The sequence below is a fragment of the Orycteropus afer genome, unplaced genomic scaffold (genome assembly GCF_000298275.1).
Source record: "Orycteropus afer afer isolate SDZICR_OR568_19922 unplaced genomic scaffold, OryAfe1.0 scaffold00213, whole genome shotgun sequence".
Classification (NCBI taxonomy): Eukaryota; Metazoa; Chordata; class Mammalia; order Tubulidentata; family Orycteropodidae; genus Orycteropus; species Orycteropus afer.
Window position 1 is genome coordinate 2,426,020 of NW_006921800.1, and position 27,137 is coordinate 2,453,156.

Sequence of the window (27,137 nt, forward strand, 5' to 3'; positions counted from 1 at the left end):
ATGAGCAACACCACCGTCGTCCCCAGCACGGCGGGCCCGGGCCCCAGCGGCGGGCCCGGTGGCGGAGGTGGCGGCGGCGGAGGCGGCGGCACCGAGGTAATCCAGGTGACTAATGTCTCCCCGAGCGCTAGCTCTGAGCAGATGCGGACCCTCTTCGGTTTCCTAGGAAAGATCGACGAACTGCGCCTCTTCCCGCCGGAGTGAGTATCGGCCACCATCACCGTTTTTGCTACGCCGCCTCAGTCTGGGCCTAAACCACACACCATTTTCTTAGGCCCCTGTCGCTCCTTACCCTCCCTACACAGGGCTGGTTAGGTGAGGCTGGTTCATTTACTTACGAGTCTATGTCTTAGGCCTACAAATAAAGTAGAGGCAGAGCAGAGACTTCCGGGAGTGGGAAACATTGGCTCTTGATCTCAGAATTTCCCCCCCCCCCCCTTAAAAATTGTGCCAACGTGGTCCTTTTGCCTTGGTGCGCGTAAAACCAGACAAACAGCACGCTGTGTATTGTATATATAACCGTCAAGTATTCTTTGAAAGAAAGATAACAAATTACTTATCCCTGTGTTAATTTGGTGGTGGTGGTTCACTTGTTGCTAAGAGTTGTTGCTCAGTGATACTGGCCCAGGGAATACAATTCAGAGAACATACTTTTTTTTGACAGACTGTTAATAATTTGAACGCAGAGTTTTTAGGATGACAAAAATAGATTGTAGCTGAAACATAGATTTTTCCTTTGTTAAATAATGTGCAGATTTATATTTCACGAGACATATTTCTTGAGAAGGAATTTAATAGAATTAAATTTTGAACTAGAGTGTATGGTATTTTGTTTTTATTCTGTTGTCTCCTTAATTTACAAAATTATTTTTATCACAAAACTATTAAATGAGTGGATTAATATTTAAGAAAAAATTGAAAAGCTATTAAGTAAAAGGTGTAATTTTAGAGTAAACTATTGAAATAAATAGTGTGTTCTTTGAGAAGACTTGTTAATAAAGTGAAAATTTTAAGTAACTAGTTTCTGTGAGTCTCTTCCGACTAGATGGCAACAGGTACCCACTGTTTGTTGAATTTTATGGTGTCACTTAAGTATAAAACAGGAATTTGGAATCCTCAAGGAATCCACTGTTGGTAGTTGTCATTATCTTACTAGTATGTTTAGCTAAAGTATTTGGTGTCAGGATAAGTTATTTGATCAACGTCTAGCATATTTTATCATTTTTCACTTGTAGTTTTAAATGATTGTTAGTGTTTCCGGATTAGTATATTTTTGAGGAAATATGCATTGGGAGAGAGGTTTCTTATATTGCTTATATTCGGTATGGAGTTCTGGAAGCAACATCTACATGATTTTGTTTTGGTTATTTTGAACAGAAATATGACTAGCTTTGGTAATACAGGCCGCATAGCTTGCATATATGAGCATCCACAAGTAGATGTTTTGCTATTCGTTTTTCTCACAAGATGCCCCTTATGTTGCATGGCAGAACATGAGAGCAAGTCAGTGACACATTTGATGATTGTTATCATTTTAATACCCTGTATTTGAGGTATTAGATTTATTTATGATAATTCTTTACAGTCCCACCAGTAAGAATTTTATTAACAGTTGCTGACTTATGAAGTTTAGTTTATTCTCTCAAGGTACTGTTTTTATGATGCATGTATAGAGAGGGGACAGTAGGATGCCAGCAGTTTACTGGTTCATCTTTTATGTAATGCATAGGCAGTAACTGAGGGTCATAATAGACCAGAGTCTGGCTTTTAGCTTTGTGGTTAAAGTAGTAACTGTTACATCATGATCAGGATATCTAGTATGCACTGGAGAACTGTTCTTCCAAATACATGATCTGCATTTAAGAGGACTTCTTGCCTACATTAGGAAGAAGAGATAAACGTTGACATATTTTTTACACTTTGGGTCTTCTGTGTTCCCCCTTAACAGATCATTTCTATTCTGAAAATGTAACAAGGTTATAATACAGAGAATGTTAACTGTATCTTTACTGCCCTTCCAGTTTTGCACAGCATTTACTTAGATGGTTACTTTGTTCATTTAATGTTGATTTTTACTACTTTAAATTTCTGTAGCTGATCTGACCTACACATTTTGGGAATATAGTGATTATTCCCTCACTGATTTCTATAAACTCACTAGTTTTCATCATTAGTTTGCCAGAGATCGTGTACTGTGGACCCCTAGTGGTCTAAAAAGGTTCATCATTCCAAAAATAGAACTCTATTAACTCATGCAGTTTTGATGGTTCAGACTACATGAAATTCTATTTTACACATATTTGCCACTTGATTTTGCTTTTTTCTCTCAAAAGGCATTCATACTCATCTGAAACTCCTTTTCTCCTAGCAAGCATGTCATGTTCCAAATATGAGATCTTTGAGGACATCAGTATCACTTGAAGGGCATTTTTAGAGTTTCTTTTAGAGCCTTCCCCACATCTGTTGACTCTCTGATCTCAGTTTTAAATGTGATTTTGTGGGGAAATATCCCTTGAGTTATGCCAAACATTTCAGTGGTAATCTGCTCAAGATGATTCCCACCTTTGTTTCGTCAAATTAATCTATTTCTTGGTTATCTAAGTAAGTATTTGCTAATCTATAATATAGTACCATCCATCTGCATGGTAGGTACTACAGCTAACTTGCTCTTCAGTATGACAATCCTGCAGCTATTTGAAGGCAGCTAACAGTGTCCCCCCTCATTTATTGTCTAGTTTTAAAGAAAAGTGTTACTTTGAGTCTAGTTGTCGTTAAAACACATGTTGGAAAGTCAGCAGTGCCTGTTACATGATAGATGCTTTCCTATTTCATCTGCTCCTTACAATATGGAGGAAGAACATATTTGACCCAGTTTTACAGATAGGTGAATTTCTTGTAGGATGTTTTATGTGCCTGAGGCACACTAGTAGTAAGTGTCAGAACTAACATTTGAACTCCAGTGCTGACTTTACCACTTGAATTTTTAATTTAGCCAAGCAGCTTGTAAGTAGCATCATACTTTAAATTAGTATTTTTCAATGCCTGGTTTTTAATGGGATTTGTGAATGGAGAAGAGTACAACTGAAGTGTTTATCTGGTAATGATCCCAGTAAAGCTTATATCAACGTTAAGCAGTTAGTGAAAGCTACTGTAGAAATATAAATAAATTGAAACATATTAGTAACTTCTTAGTGACTAAAATTAGATACTCTAATGGTCACATTCATGTAAGTTAGGTCAGGGAGAACTCATTTCACCTTTAAAAATTTTTTTTCTTGAATACAACATTTTTTTACAATTTCTTAGGAACTGAATAAAAAGTCAACCTCTGTCACACCAACTAAGGGAAAAAAAAAAAAAAAAAACACCAAACCAACTAACTGCCTTTCAGTCAATTCCAACTCAGTGACCTTATAGGACAGAGTAGAATTGCCCCATGAAGTTTCCAAGGTTTTACATCTTTACTGAAACAGACTGGCACATCTTTCTCCCACAGAGTGGCTGGTAGGTTCTAACTGCTGACCTTCTGGTTAGCATACAAATGCTTAAACTAGTGCTTGGTTTTTTATGTGGTGTGTTTTATTTTAAAACTCAGAATTTTCAGAAATGATTAACATAGCATTAAGGTGGGAGTTGAAAGTATTAATCAGTGTCCTCAACCAGAGAATCTCATGGGCATGAATATCAAGGGATTCTGTTTCAGTAGACTTGAGATGGACAGCAGAAGTCTGAAATACCCACCAAAGGACACTTTGAGAAATGTTGGAAACAATACCATTATATCTTAGCTGGAGGGTGTAAGTTTCATTCAGGGGTCACTCTTCCCTCTTATTTATCAGTTCTTTCCAACTGCTTTGCCTTGTCTTTATTATTTAGATATAGGAAGTAAAGACATTTACATTTTTAGAAGCATTAATTTGCCCAAAATTCTAAGGTTTAAAAACTGATTTTAGGCATCAGTCTTCTGATACTAGTATGCGTCTTTTATTAGCAAATTTTAACTGAGAAAGCATAAAAATAATAGCTGTGTTGCATTAGCTGCAACTTAAAGTCCTTATTGAAAATCTGTTTAAATGAGATGCTTTGAAGTATGGCGAGAGATGAATTATTTTATTTGCCCTTCTCATTTTCAATTTCATGTCCCTACGTTTTCCATAGTGTTTAAAGTACTCATATTTTTCCCCCTTTTAGGTTTTTATGTAGCCACAGTAATTTATGTGTAATAATTCCTGTGACATGAGTGCATAGAACAAAATATGAATTACTTTTATATTCCCAAGTGAATGGAAAAATCATTGTAAGCATGAAACTTATTTAAAGATGGTATTTAAAAAAATTTTTTTTTGAAAGTCCTATCCAAGGAGGGGTCACTGTGAGTCAGGACCAACTCGATGGCACATAACAACATCTATTATATAGATGCTCTTTAAGAACTTTACATTTGGTAGTCATTTTTTACTTTAGTCAAAAAACAATAGATATCAAGGGATATCTTGACTTGGTGTAGAGGTCACTTATTTTAAAGAATTTTAAACAACATTCACTTTCCCAAGGCATTGTATAAGATGTTAAAGAACATAAGATAATATCAGCATTTAAAAATTTAATTCGCAAAAACATGGGGGTCAGAAAAGAAATAATGCTATAGACTTAGTGTTAGAAATGGTAAAATAGCATTCTTTCTACTGTTCCCATGTATCTCTCATTCATTGTGTGATGCTCTTCAATTTTAAACTGTTACCAGTAAAAAAAAAAAATAAATAAATGCCACGGTGTATCTTTCAGATCATTTAGTAAGCTTCTGTAACAAAGTGGCTTAGATCCCATTTGGATATAGTCAATTTTGCTTTCAATCTAGATTAGGGTCTGCGTGAAGGAAGGGGGGAGACGTTTTAGAGAAATTTATATTAGAAGTTCTAACGAGTTTGAGTTCTCAAGTCATTCATAGTCTCATGTTAGTCTTCAGGTTATGAGGAGAAAGTAAATTTCAAGTTAGTACCCAAAAAATGAAAAATGTCATCTTTTTAATAAATATGTATCTCTGAAATACCTAGTGAACCAAATCTTATGTAATTATGTTTTTATGTACATTATGAAAATGTCTCATTTATTGGAAAAGTTATTGATCAGACAGACCTCTTCTAATGGGATTAGAATATATTACAGGATTTCCTTTCTCATTATTAAGACTTACCATGTTAGGCTTTTACAATAATAAGGGTTTTGTGTTCCTTAAAACAGTGATGTTCTACCCTGGCAGCATATAAAAACTGTCAGTGAGAATTTAAGAAGTAAAGCTGCTGCTCCTCAGGTCCCCATCCATCAGAGATTGATGGATTTGATTAATTGATGTAGAGTGGAGAGCCTGGAGATTTTTTTCCCCACAGATGATTCTGATCTGTAACCAGGGATAATTACTACTGCCTTAGGGCATTAGTTTCAAATTACATTGGGTGTGAGGTTAGGAACACAGTCTACCTTTAATATTTTCTTTCCATGGTTTAACAGCAGAAATTTGGACCAATCCATATAAAAGCCAGCTCCACTCTGCATTCTCTACCCTGCTTACACTGCTGTAACATGCACTTGTCTTTGCCTTACCCAAGGAAACAATTCGTTGAGAAACATGACTCTTTTGCTTATTGGAATTTTACAAAATGGTAAGGAATGTGGGATAGTGTCCCCATATGTGCTTAATTTTTTTTTTTTTCTTCTGAAGGTACTGTAAGCCAGAAAGCTTTAATTCTTTACAAAGCCTGTGAGTTCTTATATGAAAAAGGAGAGGGACAGGAAACCACTATGTGGGTCAGGAAAACTCACTGATTATCAAATGCACTTTGCCAGGGTATTCTTTTGTCCCTGAAGTGGAGAAAACTTCATATTTTTAACTGAGAAAAGTTAGCTGTGATACTTGTGAGGCAGTGCAGTTCTCTGCACACATAGGGTCACCATGAGTAGCAGCTGACTAGTGGGTAACTAAAGGAGCAGTAGGACAGTGCCTCAGGCATTTGTAACACCTCAGAAAACCAATGGGGTCGCTGTGAGTTTGAATTGACTTGATGGCAGTGAGTTTGGTTTTTTGGTTTGAGTTAGCAACTAACAACAACTTCCTCTTAACGGAATATTCCCATAGAACTTAACAAAAATACATAAGGCACAGAGGATAAAAGTTAGCTGCAATAAAAAATTTTCTAAGCCAAAACTAATTACTACTTTTTATTTTTAAAGGCAATTAATAATATGTTTGGTATTGGTATTATAAAAATTGTTGGCTGTCTGGTGACACATACCCAGAATCTGTAAACTATGAGACTTTAATTTCAAACCAGTTTTGATTTGATAACACTATAAATTTAAACAGTAATTATAAATTATCTACAATGCAGTTTCTGCATGAGTTCAGTGGACAGTACATTATTTGAAATGCCGTTTTCTTTTGTCCTAGTTAAACTAACATGTGCAGTTACTTGGTTTTATCTGCCAATTTTACTTTTGGAAGGGAAGTTTTAGTCTGTGAATTATGGGTTTGAGTTGTGGCTGATAATGCTTTTTGTCTTCTTTTATGTTATTTGTTTATTTTTTAGTGATTCGCCTTTGCCAGTCTCATCCCGTGTCTGCTTTGTTAAGTTCCATGATCCTGACTCAGCAGTTGTGGCACAGCATCTGACAAACACTGTATTCGTTGACAGAGCTTTGATAGTCGTACCATATGCAGAAGGTTTGTGCTTTGTTTAACTACCTCTGTGGGCATCCTATGATGACCATCTAATCTACCTCAGCTTAGTTATAGAGTGAGCGTTAGTCACATGTTAAATATCTAAGCTATTAACGTTTTGAAACCCTTGTTATACTGCGGTCCATAATTTTTACTTGCAGATTTCTTTTTAATTCTAAAAATTATAAATGAGATCTGCTTTTATAAGATATGTAACTTTTGCTTTCTTTTAAAAGATTTTTAATTTCATTATAACCATGTCCCTAATTGTAGTTATCTAAGATACATCTATTCAGTAAATTTAATATTGAGCTTTATCAAAAAGTCTTGATGGCGAATGGTTTACTCCATGCAGACTTAATACAGAAACTTTCAAATAAATGCATGACTGGTATTTCTGTTTTTAATAAATTATGAGATTAGTTTTATTTCCTTAGTGTGCCCTCTCCCTGATAAATTCAGAAAAAAATCTCACATTGAATTCTTCCAGTATACCAAGGGTTGCAATATTTTGGTTTCTACAAAAAAGTTCAAGATTTCCTATAGCTTATGTGCCACATGGGCACTGGGTGTTTTGTTTTTATGCCAGATTTTCTTGTTCATTCTTGCTGTGTTTTCTAGAATATCTCTAAATAATAAATTCTTCTCTCTGTTATTTGTGTGTGTGATTTTTATAGTGGAGAAGGCAAATGCAAAACCCTTCCAGATGACTGAAAAACAGTGGGTCCTCTGCAGCTACAGGGGATTCTAGACATTAACTAAAGGCCAGCAAGCACTCAAGTCCCCCAAGTGTTTTTCTGGTGTAACCATTTGTTAACTACATTTTCTCTCTTTTTACATTTTAGGCTGTTAAAGTAATTTGACAGAGGAAAAAAAAAAATGAGCAGGTTTTTTGGATCTAAAAAAGCCACTGTGACAAGACAGCACTATTTTAATATCATTTTATAAAATTTTCTGAGGCATATTTTATAATTAGTTTGCTCCCTGTGTACTGTTGATTTGTTCTTTGGTAACTATAAATTTTGATCAAACAAGTCACTTAAATATGATAAAATTACTGGATTTTAAGTTAATAATAAATATGCTGACCAGAATTTAAATGCCTTTACCTTTTCCTTAATGAAATGGTCAGTGGAAGGAGAAACTCAATACTGTTGTTTTTAGATGCTATCATAGATCTTTGAATACCATTGTGAACATTTAACACCGTGCCTTGTAAAAGTTGTGAAATGTCTAGTCCTTAAAACATAGAAAAATTGCCTCTGCGGTTTTATCTTACATTCATAGATCAGTTAAGGCATGCTAGTAGTACATCTCTCTCTGTGATCTAAGATATGTGGGCCCAGTTTTAAGGTTTAAGAAAATATTTAAAAACTGACAAACTTTTGAGGTGGTGTGTTTTAGTTAAGCAATTTCTTTTATGCCAGTGTACCTGTTGTAGGATAAGACATACCATCAAGAGAAAATTTTCAGAATTTAAATTCAGGGTGAGTAAAAAGATAAATGGATAGGTCTTGGAAAAAAAAAAAAAGGTCAAATGAGTAATGTGCCAAACATTTTAGCCTTTAAAGATTTTGTATTGGCTAAGTATTATAGTTCAAACCCTGAACATAATACAGTATATCATAACTGGCTTTCATAAATACTTCCAGGCTCTAATAATTTTTCTAGATCTGTTTTTGAAAGTGAAATATTTGGAAGTTTGCATAGAATTACAGATATATGTAATTCATAATCTATTTTTGGCATAATTTCTGGTGTGATATGCTGTATTAATGTTGTCTCTACTAAATTATGAAATCAGTTCCCTTTGTCACCATTCTGTAATTTTAGCTCTTATACTTTGGTGTTGGCTCTTGGGCAGTGTTTTAGAATAATAAACACAAAATCTATGGTAAGGAATAGTCTTAACTGAGATAGTTGGATTTGGAAGGAACTCTTAATAGTATTGGATTTTGGGGGTTATTTAGGTTCCTTGGTTAATGTTTGTTTCTTTTGTCTGTTTCTTTTTCTTTCATTTCTACACATTCATGCAGTATTTCATGGTTCTATCAAAGCAGCAGTAAAAAAAATACTCTTGACGCATGAAAATTAACTGGTGAGGGGCCTCATTGCTATTTTTAAATTGTAGTTTTATTTTTAAATAGTCTTTTTTTAATCAGAGGATCAGATGCATGATTTTTTTTAATGGATGCAGATCTTCTATCAGGTGTCTCAGTAAATTCAAGAGGATTTTAGTTTGCCAGAAATGTTGCAAATGCACTAGTTTGAGTAAAATGTTGATGTATCCTCTTGAGACAATTTTGCATGCAAAATTATCCCATAATCTTTGTAGGTTTGTTAATATTGATGCATTAATGCCCTATATCTAAATTATCTTCACCCCTCTCCCCATCCATAACTCTCGGTATCTAAATTGATGACAGCTCTGACACAAGCAAGATAACAGTGCTGTGTAGTATACATTTGTTTATATTATCGGCACTTCTCAGTATAGGTGGAAGGAACCATTACCTTTATTTAACAGTGGTTTTTCTTTTTTGTTGTTGTGTTTTACAGTTCTTTTCCCTGGTTCAGCCTGAACTATATACCAGGCCCTGCTGAAAATACCACCCAACAGTTTTCTTCTGCAGCTTATCCAGTTTCTCTTAAGTGCCCTGTACATATTGTATGTTTTATGATGAGATGCAGTTTCTTAATATGTATTACAGAAATACTACTGGTATTTGCAAATATGTAGTTTAATTGTATTATTGAACTCTCATTTTGGGGGCTTGGGCACATTAACAGATTAATCCATCTGTATAGGGCTTTTGCTGTTGGATAGAATTTAAATTGTCTACATAAATATTTGTCTTAGGACCCTTAGATTTTTATCTGAATACACAGATTAGGCTTTTAAAACCAGACATACATTTCCTTTTTGGCTTAAGGAGTTTGGCTAAGTTAGCTTTTTAACTGACACTATATCATATAGCAGCATTTTTTGGTATGGTTAGCATGGCACATGTTGGAACATAAAGCATTTTACTATACAGGTAAGGAATGTGCCATGTTGTTTACCTATTCTCTCTCTTTCTCTCTCACTCACTCCCACACACGCATCCTGAGTGTATTCAGAGACCTTCTGAAACATAATCATTTCATAGTCAGCAAAAGCCCTACGCTTGATTCCAACAGAGTATTTCCTTTACATACTTTTCTTCTCTTAATTTTTACAAAATTTATATGGTAGGTGTAAAAAAAAAAAAAAAAAATCTTAGTAACTGTACCATATTATTAACCCCTAAATCAAACTTTTTTTGTCTTGTGTATCTTGATTTTTCTGTGTGCTTTATAGTGAAGCAGCCGACACGAGTCGTTGTTCATAAAACAGCTTTTGAAAGTTGAGAGCACACCCCTGGAGAACCGACTGTGCTTGCTTACGTTTGGTTCATGACTTAAAAATCGAGTACAGGTGATGAAATCTTGGCAGTGTTAACAAAAAAGTAGTGTGTATTGTGCTATTTTTTTTTACTCTAGAAACTTAACCATTTGTAGAGAAAAAGGAAACAAATTTTCACACATTGAAGTTTCATTCTGACATAAAATTAATGATAAATAATCATAGCAATCAAGCTTTATATTTTAGCGAACATAAGTACTTTCAACAAACTCAGGTGGTGTATCAGGGAGACATTTTCTGGGTGTTTTTGTGTGTTTTCTGTCGTGCAAAAGAATGTGTTCTAATGCAAGGATATTTCTCTGCAGGAGTTATTCCTGATGAAACTAAGGCTTTGTCTCTGTTGGCACCAGCTAATGCAGTGGCAGGTCTTCTGCCTGGTGGTGGACTCCTGCCTACTCCTAACCCACTTACTCAGGTATAAGTTCTGTTAAAATTTTTAATTGTGTGGATACAGTTAAATCTGTTTCAGGTTTTTAAATGCTGTTGTGATTCTAGTTCATAGACCAGACTTGTGCACAGTATTTTAAAAGGTTATATTGTAGTCATAAATAAAGAAAATTTCTTGAAATGTTGCCCTTTTTTTTTTTAATCTACATATTTTACCAATATTCTTTATTGAATTGACAGTACAGGACCATGTATACAAATGCTACTCATGTCCTGCACATGGCCACCCTGTTACCTGCACAGACACACACACCCCAACCAATCAGCCAGGAGCTGATTCCTCTCCAGTTCTCTTTCCTCATGTTGCTGAGCCTCCAAGAGGCTAGAAATGGCAGAGCTGGCTTCTAAGCATGAGCCCTGGGGTCAGAAGAGAGCAAAGGCCTGGATTCCTTGCTGCCCCCAACTCCTTCCTGTTCCAGTTATGGGGTGCTTAAGTATGACTGGAATTGGAGTGGGAAGCCCCCCCATGACTCCTTCATGAAGGCTTATTGACCAGTAGCACAGATACTCCTCCCTTTTAGCCCTCTCTGCATATCCTTCCCAAGTTACCTCTGCCGATCATTAAGGTGGCAGATTGACCATTTTTCAAAGGATGGAGGTCAGTACACAGATGAGGTGTTTCTGATGGTGGAGAGCCCATCCTCTCTTGTGTGTTGTAAACACTTTATTTTCTTTTTTCAATTTAATGTTTTAGAGTGGGGGTGATTTGGGTGAAAGTTTACAGAGCATGTTCATTCTCCATACAACAATTCATACACATTTTGTTTCATGACACTGATTGCAATCCTTGTAATATAACAGCGCTTTTCCCACTTGAAACTTTGCTCTTTTTTTTTTGCCATTGTTAAAAACTCTGTTCATTAGGACCATAAAGGAAAATAAAGCTCAAGTTCAGACCTTTTTAGTGAAGGCTTTCTGTACAACCACCATTTTTTCCCTCTCCTCAAAGCCCTCTGGTCTTTAGCTGTATCTTGGGGTTTGAATTAAGTAAATGCTATAAAATAAAGATGAATTCTGGTTGGGGATATATGATATTGATAAGATGAAATAAACTTGGAGAATATTTCTGTGGATTATATTTCTACCCCTAATAATATAAAGAGTGTATAATTTTTTAATTAAAAGCCACTTTTTAAATACCCTTCTAACCACCTGAGTAGATTTTAACTGGTCAGTGATCTCTCTACTGAAAAAATTAATTCAGTTAATAATGAGCTGCAACTAGAGTTTTATAACAGTGTTCTTTTTATGTCATCATGCTTGTGTAAATAATTAGTTCTGTTAACTCTTAAGTGAAAGAATGGAATGAGTGTTAGAATTAGGAGTTCTTGGGTTTTGAATATAAACTTGATTATCTCTTAGCCCTAAGTTTTTACCTCTAAAATGAAGATCTGAGTGATTTCTGAATCCTTTAATGTGTAAAATTATGTAATAACTATAAAATAGTTGTATTTAGATAGCTGTTTTTATAGTAACATCAACAGCATTTTTTCTATAATTAGTAAATAGTTTAGTGATGGAAACTTTGGTTTTTTACACTTAGTAATTAAAAAAATACTTGTGCAGAACATCAGACTGTCTCTAAAGCTATAGGATTTTACATAATTGTGTCTTTTAAATTATTAATTAAATTATTAATCAGAATTGTATCAGGAGATAGTCATAATAATTTGAACACAGAAAGTGTGTAATGTAAAGAATTATTAACTGGTTACAGGCTGTTAACTGTTAGGAGAATGCTAAAGAATATATAAATAGCAGTTAAAGGAAGCAGCCACTACATCTAGAGCTGAGACAGAAAGAACACGAAGAAGAGCCCGTTTAGATGAGGAAGGTCCCCTTCAAGGTTTAAATTTAAACCACCTTTGAAAGGATGGGCGCTCTGGTGGTAGTGTGCCTAAGGCATCTGACTGCTAACCAGAAGGCTGGTAGTTCAAGCCCTCCACCCACTCCTCAGAAGGAAGACTGAGCAATCTACTTCCGTAGAGATACTGTCTTAGAAACCCAAGGAGGTGTCACTATGAGTCAAAATCAACTTGATGGCAGTTAGTTTGTTTTTGAAAGGATGGATAGTGGAAAAGTTCTCAAGGTGTGCACATGCTGGGTATCTGCTCAAGAGATTGTCACTGATAATCACTGAGAGTTGAAGGCAACAGAGTGTCCCATTGAGTACTTCAGGTCAAACAGAAATGGAACAGACCAGGAAGGAGCAGCCCTCCCCCTTTGGCCAGTGATCTTGCAGTGTCTTCTATAGACGAAGCTTTAACATCATGCCAACTGTCAAAGGAAAAATGTTAATAGAGTCCTGCCTCCAAGCAAACCAAAGCAAACCAAAACCCACTGCCACCAAGTCATTTCTGTCTTACTTCCCTGAAGGACAAAATAGAACGGCCCCATAGGGTTTCTAAGCTGTAATCTATGCAGCAGTAGATGGCCACATCTATCTCCTACAGAGTGGCATATGGGTTTGAACCACCAACCTTTTGGTTAGCAACAGAGCACTTGTACCATTGTGCCACCAGGGCTGTCTTAAGCAAGGCAAGGAATGGGTTTGGGGTTTGGAGCTGAAAAGTAATACTTAACAATTGGCATAAGTATGTATTGAGGTTTTTTCTTTTTTTTTTTTTTTTTGTTTGCTTCCTCTAAACTTTGGTTTAGGGGTAAAATATTCTGCAGTGAGTGAGAAAATGGCGTTTTATTATGTAAATCAAGGGTCAGCAAACTACAACCCAGGATGCAGAAACCTATTTTATTTTTTATTGAAACATAACTATGCCTATTCTTTTATGTATTGTCTGTGGCAACTTTCAAGCTGTAATGGCCGAGTTAAATAGCTGCAACAGAAACCACATGGCCCAGCAAACTTAAAAACTGCTATCCAGCCCTTTACAGAAAAACACTTGCTAACCTCTGATTTAGAGAACAAAAGTGAAGTATTAAATAAAATATGAAATTTTGCAGATTGGCGCTGTTCCTTTGGCTGCTTTAGGAGCTCCTACTCTTGATCCTGCCCTTGCTGCACTTGGGCTTCCTGGAGCAAACTTGAACTCTCAGGTATGGCTTAATATCCTTCAACTTTGAACCTACTTTTATAATTAAGGATATATTTCATTAACTTAATTTTAATTTCAAGAATAGTAGTAATTTTTTCTAATATACACTTGTTGAAAAGAGTTTTTACAGGTCGCTGAATTACCATTCTTTATCTCATTAAGAATTTGTTTGTTTTATATAGTTCATAGTAGATAATAGTTTCATATCAGTATGTCATGAAAGGAAGGGAAAGCAGAGTTATAATATGTTTTCCTACCACTTATTCAATTGGAAATGTTTCTTTTCTTTCGTTATAATGTAGCTAAAATTTTTTATGCTATCTTGATATACTGGCTAAGTACTTTGGTTTCCCATTTCTTTAAACATTATCTTCAGGAAATCTTAAAATAAGATGTAATTGTTGCATAAAATCTATACTGTTCAGCCTCATAATGTTCAGATTTTACTTGCTGGAGCTGCTCCAGCATTATAATAAGCCACTGAAGTCATCTGTTGTGGCTACTAGAAAATTGAAAATGACAGGTGTGGCTTACATTATATACATGTTGAAAAGTATTGTGCTTTAGAGTATGCTCCTTTTTGTAGATTTCCAGAGTGTCATAATTGAGAAAATAAAGTACATTGTTTTATGTATTATTACTGTTCTTATTTTTGTTTTTGCAGTCTCTTGCCGCAGATCAGTTGTTGAAGCTTATGAGTACTGTTGATCCCAAGTAAGGGTTTTTCTTTGTTTCCAGGGTTGGTATAGATAAGGTGTTGATTATCTAGAGAGCAGTTATTATTTAAAATGAAAAGAAAGTTACCTAATCTCAATGCATGCAGTATGTTTTCTATCTTACAGAAAAACAGAAAAATCCAGGAGAAATGCCATCTATAAAGAATTACGTTTTAGTGTAGTTTGGAGTTTTCATAAAAATTAGAAAGCTTATATCGGGATGGTAGGAGAGGAATTAAGTATTCTTTTTAGCTCATTTATTCAAAAAGTATAGTTAATACCTGCTGTGAGTCCTACCTCCATGTCATTTATACTTAAGAGGAAAGACATTAAACATTCAAATATAGTAAAGCATGTGTAACAGCTAGGGAAAGTACAGAAGAACCATGGGAAGTTAGTGTAAAGTAGATGAAATTAGTTTGAGGATTAGAGAGGCTAAGCCCTGAGGCATGAATACAATAAACAACAACACACTGCCGCACTGCCCTCAAGTCGGATCTGACTCATTGCGACCCCTCCTTGGATCCCTCCTTGGTTTCCGATGGAAGTAGATTACCCAGCCTTCCTTCAGAGGAGTGGCTGGTGGGTTTGAACTGCCAGCCTTCTGGTTAGCAGTCAAATGACCTAGGCGCTACATTAGTTTCAGAAGTGAAGGAAACTAATATAGGTTGCATAGTAATAGCCAACATGTTTTATTTATTAGGTACTTTGGTGAGTGTTCTTCATGCTACAACTTGTAATTGTCTTCTACTTGATATACAGCAAATCAATGAGATTTGTTTTAATGGGTAACTCTTTGGTATATTCAGCTTTATGCATTTTCCACTTGATTTGGTGAAAGTGAGGGGTGGGGAAGAGGAAGAAATCATTCAACTGTGATCATTGGCCCTTTTCTAAATTATAGTTAAGATAATGATGAGGCTTATACCCACCACTCAGCTTGTAAAATAAAATATCACCAATAAACTTCAAGATTCTGTTCAATTCTATGTTTATATTTGAAATCCTGGCATGCGTGTTTAAATATTTCACTTTTTAATTCTTGGTTCTGTTTCAGGTTGAATCATGTAGCTGCTGGTCTTGTTTCACCAAGTCTGAAATCAGATACCTCTAGTAAAGAAATAGAGGAAGCCATGAAAAGAGTACGAGAAGCGCAGTCCCTAATTTCTGCTGCTATAGAACCAGGTAAAATGTGTTTATGCAGTTGTGTTGAGTCTTAAACGGTATGATTCTTGGCAAAAATAATTGACATACAAACAGAAATGTGTTGCTAAATACTGTAGATCATTTTCTGATTTTCTGACTTCTGACATAATGAAATTCATGTGATACAGTGTTACTTAGTTGGGTGAGGGGTGGGGATTGCCACAGGCATATTTGAAAATGTCTTAGAGACACTAGGTTTTCACACTTGTACCAGCTCCATCTGGTGGGTGGATGTTAGGGATGTTGCTGAACATGCTACAATTCATGGAACAGCTCCCCACAACAAAAACTGATCTAGCCCAAAATGGTCATTTTTGACTGACTGGGATGACATTTTGGTTATTTATAAGCATTCATAATTACAGTTGAAATAGCTTAATTGATTTTTGCCTTTTATTTTGCCTAGAGAATCAAGTGAAGACGGTTCTTTGTATGCCATTTGCTTAAGGAAGAGCAAATACTTTATGCTTTGCAGGTTGTGTGCCTGAGATGCAGTGAATGGTTATCCCATTATTGCTGTGTGCTGTCAAGTTGATTCCAACGCATACAACCCTACAGGGTTTTAAAGCTGTAATTTTTATGGAAGCAGATTGCCATACCTTTCTCTTGCACAGCACCTGGTGGGTTTAAGCTGCTGACCTTTTAGTTAGCAGCCGAACGTTTACCCACTACACCATCAGAACTCTTTTTAGTATATATATGTAGTATTAGAAAAATAATTTTAAATTATAATATTAGATAAAATGATATCAGTGCTTTATATATGTATCATATTTAACCAACACAATTTAAATAATTTGCCCAAGGCCACGTAGCCAGTAGTAGAAATTTTAAATACATAATTAGATTTGTGTAGGTCCGAAGTCAGAGCACTATGCTCTTTTTGTTTTTAATTTTCATTGAAAACTCTTACCTGAAAGTAGTTTATCTATGAATTGTTTGTTATTCAAGTTTTTTTTTTTTATTAACGATGTCAGTCACAATAAATTGAATGACATAAATGAAGTGACCTAAACGTGAAAGAGGAACTCAGTCTCACTTTGATGATAGCTCAGGTATTTAATACAATGACTATTTCTCTCATCAGGTTCTAAGTTAAATGAATTTACTTTGTGCTATTTTAAACCTGGGAAGAATTCAGTTCTAGATGTGGTTCTGACACCACTGAAAATGCTGGGGGGAAGAGGATCAATAGGTAGATTTCAGGAAGAAAGGTGGCATACTTATAGACGTTTCTGTCTCAGAAGTACAGTGAATAGTGAATGAATTATGCTTTTTTGGAAAGCAAAGGCCAGATAATGAGCCTTTTCATTAAAGCATAGAACTAAATGGTAGAGAAAAGAGATGAACAAGACTTAACCTTTCCCTGTCCCCCAAACATGTACATGGTATGATAGGAAACACTTTGCAGGAGCAAGAATTTAAAATACATTTTTATTGAGGGACATTGGTGGTTTCATGGCAGAATCCTTACCTTCCTTGCAAGAGACCTAGGTTTGATTCCTGATCATTGGACCTCATAACACAACCAACTTCACCACCCATCTGTCAGTTGCCAATTCTGACAGATGCAATTTCTTGCCAAAATTTTGAGTGGGTTTGAGCAGAGTGTTCAGACTAAGATCCCCTGGGGATATATTTCCAAAACTCAGCCATTGAAAATATCATGAATCACAGTAGTCCAATTCACAAGCTAACTGATCATGGAGATGGCAGAGGATCAGGCTTCATTTTGTTCCATTTTGCATGGGTCGCCATGAATTGGGGTCCAGGTGGATTACAACTAAAAATAATATTTATTTATCATGTGTTTTATGTTAAACACTGGCTGTGGAAATATTATTATACCTAAACATAAGAGTCTTAATCTGGCTGAATTACATTTGGGATCCTTGTTGGCCCAAACAGTTCAGTGCTTGGCTCTTAACCAAAAGGTTGGTGGTTTGAACCTATCCAGCAGTCCATGGGAGAGACATTGCATTCTGCTTCCATAAAGATTATAGCCAAAAAACTCTTTGGGGCAGTTCTACTCTCTCACATGGGGTCACTGCGTTAAAATCAACTTGACGGCACCTAACAACAGTGGAGCTGAAAAGAAAAATGGGCCCCTCCTTTAAATAGCCCTCTAAAGAATAAATCAGAGTTGAGGAATGAGAAAGATAATCCTCCTCATAGATACCTTTTTATGAATAACTCTTTGTCATCTCCATAGTGTGGCAGGTAAGGACCCTTTAGCTGAGAATTAGAAGTCTATAATTTCGATCTACCAAAAGCCTGGATGAATTATACTGCTTTAGTAAGCTTGAATGTTCTGGTTGTAAAGTAATCACTTGTAACATTCAAGGATATGTGTAAAAGCTGAAACCATAAATTGTCCTGAAGTAGAATAATCTTCCTGTTTGAAAATTCCTAAATCCAGATTCCTTTCCTTTTAAATCCAGATAAGAAAGAAGAAAAACGAAGACATTCAAGGTCAAGATCACGTTCTAGGAGGAGGAGGACTCCCTCATCTTCTAGGCACAGGTTAAATTGTGTTTTGTATGCATTTATACCTCACACAAAGACAATTTCTGTTTATCACGTTCTTAATTTGTGGCTTGTTTCCCACTAGCTCCTAGATAAAAGAGTATTTTCGTAAACACTGCTATAACATTGTGCATGAATGAGAGTTCACAAATGTATAAATGGAGAGTGGACATAGGACTGGTTCAATAGGTTGAGATAAGTTTAAAAGGTAGGAGATCCAGGTGTTAAAAAAAGTATTGCTAATTTTTAGGATATTGAAGAAGTTTACTTTATAGGGAGTAAATAAATAGTGGTGGCATCTGGCAGGAAGTTTTCCCCACTTACTGGTGGCCTGCCCATATATCTGAATGTTTTTCTAGTTTGATACTAAATGAAATAGAATATTTTTATATTTATATGCATGTACTGTGCTCCTTTACATAGGCGATCAAGAAGCAGATCACGGAGGAGATCACATTCTAAGTCAAGGAGTAGGCGACGGTCCAAAAGTCCAAGACGGAGAAGATCTCATTCCAGAGAGAGAGGTAGAAGGTCAAGGAGCACGTCAAAAACCAGGTATAGAAGACTGTTAACATTGCATGAGGATACAAATTCAGAGCTCTTATGATTCCAAACACTGCTACTTAATGATAAAAGATGTAGGGGGGGTGGAAATACGGCAAGAGTGGGGAAGGAGCTAATTGAAATTTTAGGTGATGTGTTTCCTCATCCTCCACTGTAAACAAACTTCATCTCTAAGCTGAAGGCCTAACTAATATTTCTTGGTAGGTATAAATTCTTAGGTGCCTTACTACTTTCTTCCTTTTCTCTAAACCACTGCTAAGGATTTACCACCAAAAGGTATGCCAAAGAGTTTAACACACCCATGCCTTATTCACTTTATATTTCTGTTTATAAGTAACTTAACAACTGTTTGTTAACAATCATTATATACCAGACTCTGAGCATACAGGAGGGGCTTTTGTCCCATGATTTGGGCAACTAGAAAGTTAAGGTGAATAGTCCTAAAAATAAAAAGAAAAAAAGAATCACCTTCATGTTTTATTTCAACTTAAACAAATGAGTCTTTGGATATATGTCCAGAATCTTTAATTAGTGTGCTTAATCTTGGGTAAAACAAACCACTGTTTTTAAGTGACATGAGAATTTTGTGATTTGAAACGTGCCTAGATTTTTATTTTTTCCCGTATATAGTTGTCATACACATGCAGTTTCATAGCACATATTTTCTTTAGCAGTTACTCCTTCTCTGTTTTTAATAAACCAAAACCAAACTTACTGCCGTCAAGTCAAAACCAACTCATAGCAACCCTCATTGGGTTTCCAAGGCTGTAAATCTTTACAGAAACAAATTGCTCGTTTTCCTTTTGTGGAACACCTGGTGGGTTTGAACTGCTGGCCTTCTGGTTAGCAGCCAGATGCCTTATACACTATGCCACCAGAGCTCCTTCTCTTTCTAATATTTACTTTAATTTTCTAGAGGCAGCTGTAAACTTTTATATTAGCTTATTCATTTATATGATTAAATTATGTAGTTTTAAAAAAAGTACATCACAAAAGGACAAATATTGTATTAGTCCGTTATTGTAAAAGTTAAGGAAAGGTTTATATATTGGAGGACATTTTCTTTGTTGGTTACCAGGGGTGGGAGGGGAGGGGAGGGAATGCTGTTAGATAGATAGAGATAAATATTGATTTGGGTGAAGAGAAGGGCAATGTACCAAATGTGAGTGACCAATATGGCAGCATTGAGGATGAGAAAGACATAGAGAGTTACATGGGCAGTACAGACAACAAATATGAACCCTTTTGCATATACAGTACTGAGTTGTCAGTGAAAGCAAAGATGGGTATAGGGACAGATAGATAGGTGAACAAGCTAAACAATTAGGTATGTCTAAATGGAGAGTGTATCCAAGATCATATATAGGGTTGGCAGACAATGGGCCTATAAGTTCATGTGAATGATCAGAATTCCCAGGTGTATAGCAGAGCTGACAAGGGGCAAGGTTATGGTCATTGCTTGGTCACAGCCAGCTACCCAGAGGGACCGAGTAGTTGATCCTGTGGGCTTGGGACCATAGTCACAGGGGACATCAAGCTCAATTGGCATAACATACTATACAAAACATTGTTCCACCTACTACTTTGGCGAGTAGCGACTGGGACCTTAAAAGCTAGGAAGCTGCCATCTAGATGCAACAACGGGTCTCTCCTCGTCAAGAAGAAAGAAGAAAACCAAAATTAATGGAAACAATCAGTCCTAGCGAATGGTACACCATCCGATCTGCAACCTATACAACTATGAGACCAGAAGAACTAGATGGTGCCCAGCTACCACTGCCATCCACTTGGAAGGGATGTAGGAGATCCTGCATAAAGAGGGAGAACAATGTGGAACAAAACTCAAAATCATTTGGAGGCAAAAAAAAAAAAGAAGGTGGGGACCAGGTTTGCTGGTCCAATAGAGCCTGGTGTAACCACTGAGACTATGGCCCCTAGCTGCCCTTCAGGTCTGGAATTGAACCCACAACTGTGGTTTCCAGCCAAACAAAGTACAGGCATGTGAGTTAAACATTTACCTCAAGTAGACACACGCCCTGGAGAGAACAATCATGGGAGATGGAAGGGCTGCTTATGCACAGGGAGATAGCTCAGGGTGCAGAAGAGTATGAAGGGATGGACACTGGGAGGAGGTAACTATGGGGAGGAAATGGGAGGGGAGCTGTTGCATTGTGGTAAATTTTGGTCAATGACATGAGACAAAGTATATGTGAACTGCTGTATGTAAAGTGAATTTACTCTGTAAATCTTCACCCAAATCCTAAAAAAAAAAAAAAAAGTACAGCTACGGATCAATAAAATGTATTCTTAACAAGCATATAACTCAGCTGATGGGAATATTGGTACTCAGCATCTTTGCTGTATGTGTGTGTTCAACCTATATTGGAATTTTAGTCATCATGTAACATAGGTAATCATCGATTAATCAGGTAAGATAAGGTTGTGTAATGGAACATCTATCACAGTTGCTTTGTGCCATGGAGGCATGCAAAGAAGAATTAGTCATTCCTTCCCCCAGGGAACTTTCTCATGAGGAGAAAGGTGACTGTAATTATAAAGGAAGGATTATTGTTAAGTGACTTGCCACTTACTAATGTTGAAAGAGAGTGAAAAGTGACTATAGTATTCTGATAGATTTGACAACTCAGTGGTGACATGATTTGAGGCAGAGGGAGGTGTTTATAAAAGTTAGCATGATTCTTGAAATAGCAAGTATTTTCAGGAAATGAGGTTGGAAAAAGGAGTAAGATACATCACAGAAGTCCTTGTACTTGTAATGTTAAGGTGTTTGCACTTGATTCAGGAGGGCAGTGGAAAGGCATTGAAAAGTGATAAATAGTAAACTATTTTCAGGCTTATACTTTGAAAGCTTTCTGGCAGGCAGTTCAGAATTAATTTGTGAAAGACGTGACTAAGACCCTTTAGAAGGCTGTTGTAGTCATCTAGGAATTAAATGATAAAACTTAATGTAGAGAGAGGGGATAAATGATGGAGCAGGATGACAAGAGTAAGGAGAGAGAGGAATAGAGAACCTGGGGTAGAAGGTTCAGCTTAGAACAAAAGGGCCTCTCATTCAACAAATAAATACTAATTACCTGCCTTTTGCCCAAGGTAATGGGGAAAATGATAATATTGGGGGAAATGGTACGGTTAGTAAAAGTAATTTTATAGTTATCTGTAAAAAGATTTAAACTTCAGCTATGGTTGTAGTATCACTCCATTGTGGAATATTTTTCTGAAAGCAATGAATAGTCCAGATGGTATAGCAGCAGACAAATGGTAGAAGGTTGGCCTGGTTAACTTGGGATGTTTGCTTTGGAAGAATAATTAGGAGGGTGATGTTATGAGTAATTCTGGCCATAGTGAGTTTGGAAATTGATAATCATATGATAGAAAAAAGTGTTAAAGACTTAGAGACAATTAATGAGCATATTGCTGTTCACCGTCTAACGTACCAAGAAACTGGCCATCATTAAAATTCTTTTCTCCTCACATAATCTACTGGGAAAAGTTCATGTGGAGCACTAGTAAAATAGGATGTTTAAAGAATTCGTTTACCACAAATATATGCTTCCTGAGCATATATTTGTTTCCGTCAGAATTATATCAATGTTTCCAAGTATGGAGCTAGATCTAATTATATTTTTGTTTTTATTTGTAGCACTATATAAATTTAGACTAAATAGCTGAGTCTTTTAATTCATAAGTTGTGTTCATTTATTAGAGACAAAAAGAAAGAAGACAAAGAAAAGAAACGTTCTAAAACACCACCAAAAAGTTATAGCACAGCCAGACGTTCTAGAAGTGCAAGCAGGTAAGGTGGCATCATGACTTCTGCATTTTTTTTCCCAAACTTTGCAAAAATACGATAGCCTGTGAAATGAAGTATTTTCCAGAAAATAGATACATATTTTAGTGCTGAGAAAAGTTACACTTTGCCGTTACATTGAAAGTTTTTTAAAGGCAATTTGTGAAGAGTAACCTGAGGCTCATCTCTCTTTTCACTTAGTATTTTATGGTGTAGAGGGTATTTGAAACAACACGGAATTCAGCTGAGGTCAGTTTCTATTTTTGGTATATGCATCCCCACATCCTGGTTTTTATTTTTTTCCCCCTATTCTAACAGTTACGTTTTAGTGACTAAAGTATACTGAATTGTTGCATTAAATTGGTTTTAATATAATCTACGTGTTAATTTCAGAATAATTGTTCTTTTCCATATTGTGGTTTATTAATACATTAATGGGAGATAGCTCAAGTTCTGGTTTGTGTTATGAGATTGGTAATTTTATCTTCGAATTGCCATAGTGAAATTCAAACAGTGTTGCAAATATTATAGAAAATATATTTACATTTAACATGACATTCATTATATAAATAAGGGGAATCCATGCCTAATTCCATTTATTTTCAGTCTTGTTTATAAATGTCTGGCTGCCTTGTTTATTAATCTAGTTTTTCTAAATGCCCTAGAAGGCTCTCACACCATATGCAAAAATTAGTTCAAAATGGATGAAAGACCTAAATGCAAGAGCTATAACTCTTAGAAGAAAATAAGAATAAATCATTGTGATTTACCAGTAGTTTTCCTAAAAGTAACACCAAAACACCACTAACAAAAGAAAAAATATATAGGAAAATTGGATTTTATGAAAATAAAGAACTTTTTCCTTCAGACACTATCAGGAAAGTGGAAAGACTCACAGTGGTTGAAAATACTTTCAAATCATGTAGCTAAGAACCAAAAAACCAGACCCGCTGCCATCAAGTTGATAATGACTCCCATTGGGTTTTCAAGACAGTAAATTTTTGCAGAAGTAGATGGCCTCATCTTCCTTGTATGGAGCAGCTGGTGGCCTGGAACCGCTGACCTGGTTAACAGCCAAATACCTTACACAATATATAAGAAGACACCAGAGCTTCTTATATATTTAATAAAATCCACTGCTGTCGAGTCAGTTCAACTCATAGCAACCCCTCCTTGGCCTTCCAAGGTGGTATCTCTACAGAAGTAGATTGCCCAGTCTTCCTGCTGAGGAGTGGGCTGGTAGTTTTGAACCACCAGCCTTCTGGTTAGCAGTCAAATGCCTTAGGCACTACACTACCAGAGCTCCCATGTATCTAATAAGACTCTAGATAGAAAGAACTGTTAAAAAGCAATAATAAAAAGACAAATCAATTAATAAATGGGCCAAGAATCTGAGAGACATTTCACCAAAACTATACAAATTGGGGGGGGCACAGAAGAGATACTTAGTATCATTGTTCATCAAGGAAATGCAAATCAAAACCACAACGAGATAACCATGTCACATCCACAAGAAAGCCTATAATCAAAAAGACACATTAATAGTAATTGTTAAGTGAAGTTGTGGAGAAATTGAAACCCACATACATTGCTAGTAGAAATATAAAATGGGTGCAGCCATTTTTTAAAAGTCTGACAGTTCCTCAGAATACTAAACTGAGTTACCATTATACCAATATTACTCCTATTGATATGCCCAAGAAAAATAATAAGTCCACAAAAAAACTTGTATACCAATGTTAGTAAGCAGCATTATTCAGAACAGCACAAAGTCATAACCATCCAGATGTTGACTTACTGATGTATAGATAAATAAAATACATCCATGCAGTGGAGTAGTAGTTGCAATTTAAAAAGAAAAGAAAGAAGTACTGACCTAGACATGTACGAACCTTGAAAACATTACGCTGAATCAGAGAAGCCAGATACCAGACTATCTTCAGTGATTCCATTTATTTGAAATGTCCAGAAAAAGGAAATTGTGTAGATAGACTAAGGTCCCTTGAAGACTCAGGTGCGCCTGACACAAGCCATGGTATTTTGAATCACCTCATATGCATGTGAGAGCTAGACAGTGAATAATGAAGACCAAAGAAGAGTTGATACTTTTGAGTTGTGGTGCTGGAGAAGAATATTGGGAGTACCGTGGACTGCTAAAAGAACTAACAAATCTGTCCTGGAAGAAGTGCAGCCAGAATGCTTCTCGGAAGCAAGAATGGCCAGACTTCGTCTCACCTACTTTGGTCATGCTGTCAGAAGGGACCATTCCCTGGAGAATGATATTATGCTTGGTAAGGTGAAGGGTTATTGAAGGAGGGGCAGGCCCTCAAGGAAATAGATAGACACAGTGGCTGCAGTGAGGCGCTCGGGTATAGCAAGGATCATGGAGCTGGCACAGGACCGGGCAGTGTTTTGTTTTGCTGTAAATAGGGTTACTGAGAGTTAAGAGATGACTCGACTGCACCTAACAACAACAGAGAGACAGAAAGTAGTTTAGTTGGTGTCTGGGGCTGGGGTATGTGTGGGACATGAGACGGTGGATGGGTTGAAGGGTAGTATGAGCATACAGGGTTTCTTTTTGGGGTGATGAAATTGCTGAAATCAGTTGGTGATGTTTGCCCAATCTGAGTCGTCTAAAAGCCATTGAAGTCACTGATACAAGTGAATTTTGAATGGTATGTGAGTCATACTATACCATTAAAGCTACTGAGAATGGGGTATACCCTAGAAATGTTTTAAGTAAATGTTTAAGAAATAAAATGAAACAAGGTATAAATAGTGAACAAAATGCCAAACTGAGTCTGAGGATAGGTGGCAAAAGGGGCATGAAGCATGGAAATACAACATGAATTTTCTTACCTTAAAAACTGGAGGGATTTTCATGTCTGTTACTGTAATGTACTTTTAACTGTCTTGAAAAACATAATATTTGATGAATGAATAAATGTGTAGTAGTGTTTCTAGGACAGGAGGTCAGATAGGTGCAGAGCTTCATCTGGAAACAGGACCACTCAAAGTATATTTAAAAAAACAAAACTGAGTCGATTCAACTCATAGCCACTCCTCCTCGGGTTTCCAAGGTGGTATCTCTACAGAAGTAGATTGCCCAGTCTTCCTTCTGAGGATTCAAAGTTAAAGGATTTGATTTGTTTGGCCCTAAATCATAAAATGGTCATTTTGCAAGTCCTTTAAGAACTTTAGATTAGTGGGATACAAAACAAAACAAAAATTGCATAATTTAAAGATAGGAGAAAGGCTTTTATCTTACAACTAAATGTTCACAGCATGATTAGGGCTCAGGATTTATTAGAGCGTAGGGAATTTATTTGAGTTGTAACTTAACCCTAATTCTAGTTTACTGTATTTTGCCTTAGGGTTAAAAAGTTCCTTTTTTTGATATATTATTAGCAAATGCCTTCCACGTCATAAAATTACTGAATTATCTTTTATCTAAATGTTTGAATCTAAAACCAGATTCAGAAATTATAAACTTTAAGCTGTTGTTTCTTCTTGCATTACAGTTTGGTAATAATTGCTCTCGAGCTTTAATGCTGGTAATGTCTTGATATCTCAGTATTTCTAATATCCTGATAATCAATATCTTTATGAACCACTATATTATTTTTTTAAGGGCAATAAAAGGCACACCATGCTCGTGGTTTATAATTGTTTTTTGAAGTTCTATGTGGAGCTTCTGTATCATGTTATTATGTACCTGCATTTTTGATATAATGTTGTATTTTAAAGCCCAGTTTGCTGATTTGTGATTTTAGAGAGAGGAGACGAAGAAGAAGCAGGAGTGGAACAAGGTCTCCTAAGAAGCCCAGGTCTCCTAAAAGAAAGTTATCTCGCTCACCATCTCCTAGGAGGTAAAGAATGTTAACTATTCAGATCTGTCCTGTAGTTTTTCTTTTTCACTAAATAAAGTGCTTGAAAACATACTACCACATTACCTTTATGACTTGAGATACTGACAGTAAAAACTGTTTTAGGATTTGGACAAGTTACGATCTTTTTGCCTATATTTCTGAGGACAGCCTATTCCTTTATTGTCCAGCCTTTTGAAATTTAATCTTTGCTGTCCTGTTTGTATCCTGTGAACTTAGGTCAAGGTCTCCATCTAAACAAGTTAAAACATTTCTACACCCTAGGATGAAACCTCTTGAAAGGTTTCTTTAGAGTATCTTTTTTCAAGCACAATTTTCTGTCCTCCTAGACATAAAAAGGAGAAGAAGAAAGACAAAGACAAAGAGAGAAGTAGAGATGAAAGGGAACGATCAACAAGCAAGAAAAAGAAGAGTAAAGATAAAGAAAAGGATCGAGAAAGAAAATCAGAGAGTGATAAAGATGTAAAAGTATGTTTACAAACTAATTTATTTTGGTAGTTTGGGTATTTTAGTATTTTTAAGAACTGATTTTTCTTTGAAGAAGTTTACGTTGTTTATTCTCCTTGGCAAAGCAGGTTACACGAGATTACGATGAAGAGGAACAGGGGTATGACAGCGAGAAAGAGAAAAAGGAGGAAAAGAAGCCAATAGAAGCAGGTTCCCCCAAAACAAAGGAATGTTCTGTGGAAAAGGGAACTGGTGATTCACTAAGAGAATCCAAAGTGAATGGGGATGATCATCATGAAGAAGACATGGATATGAGTGACTGA

At 36.1% G+C, this 27,137-nt stretch overlaps 1 protein-coding gene across 1 annotated transcript; it reads left to right on the forward strand.

Annotated features, from left to right (window-relative positions):
- SRSF11 (serine and arginine rich splicing factor 11) lies at nt 1–27,137 on the forward strand. Its single transcript, XM_042781983.1, has 14 exons — nt 1–200; nt 1,104–1,134; nt 2,207–2,208; nt 6,585–6,718; nt 10,466–10,575; nt 13,569–13,661; nt 14,325–14,374; nt 15,434–15,561; nt 18,024–18,105; nt 18,532–18,663; nt 22,397–22,486; nt 26,254–26,349; nt 26,697–26,835; nt 26,943–27,137. The coding sequence occupies exons 1-14, from the start codon at nt 1–3 to the stop codon at nt 27,135–27,137; spliced, it is 1,482 nt and encodes a 493-aa protein (XP_042637917.1).

What these genes read in the sequence shown, in the direction of transcription:
- SRSF11 (XM_042781983.1), top strand. Translation starts at nt 1, where the DNA reads ATGAGCAACACCACCGTCGTCCCCAGCACGGCGGGCCCGGGCCCCAGC. An exon ending in CTGCGCCTCTTCCCGCCGGA is followed by an intron (nt 201 to 1,103) that starts GTGAGTATCGGC and finishes AGTATAAAACAG; the next exon opens with GAATTTGGAATCCTCAAGGA. An exon ending in CGTTCTAGAAGTGCAAGCAG is followed by an intron (nt 22,487 to 26,253) that starts GTAAGGTGGCAT and finishes TTGTGATTTTAG; the next exon opens with AGAGAGGAGACGAAGAAGAA.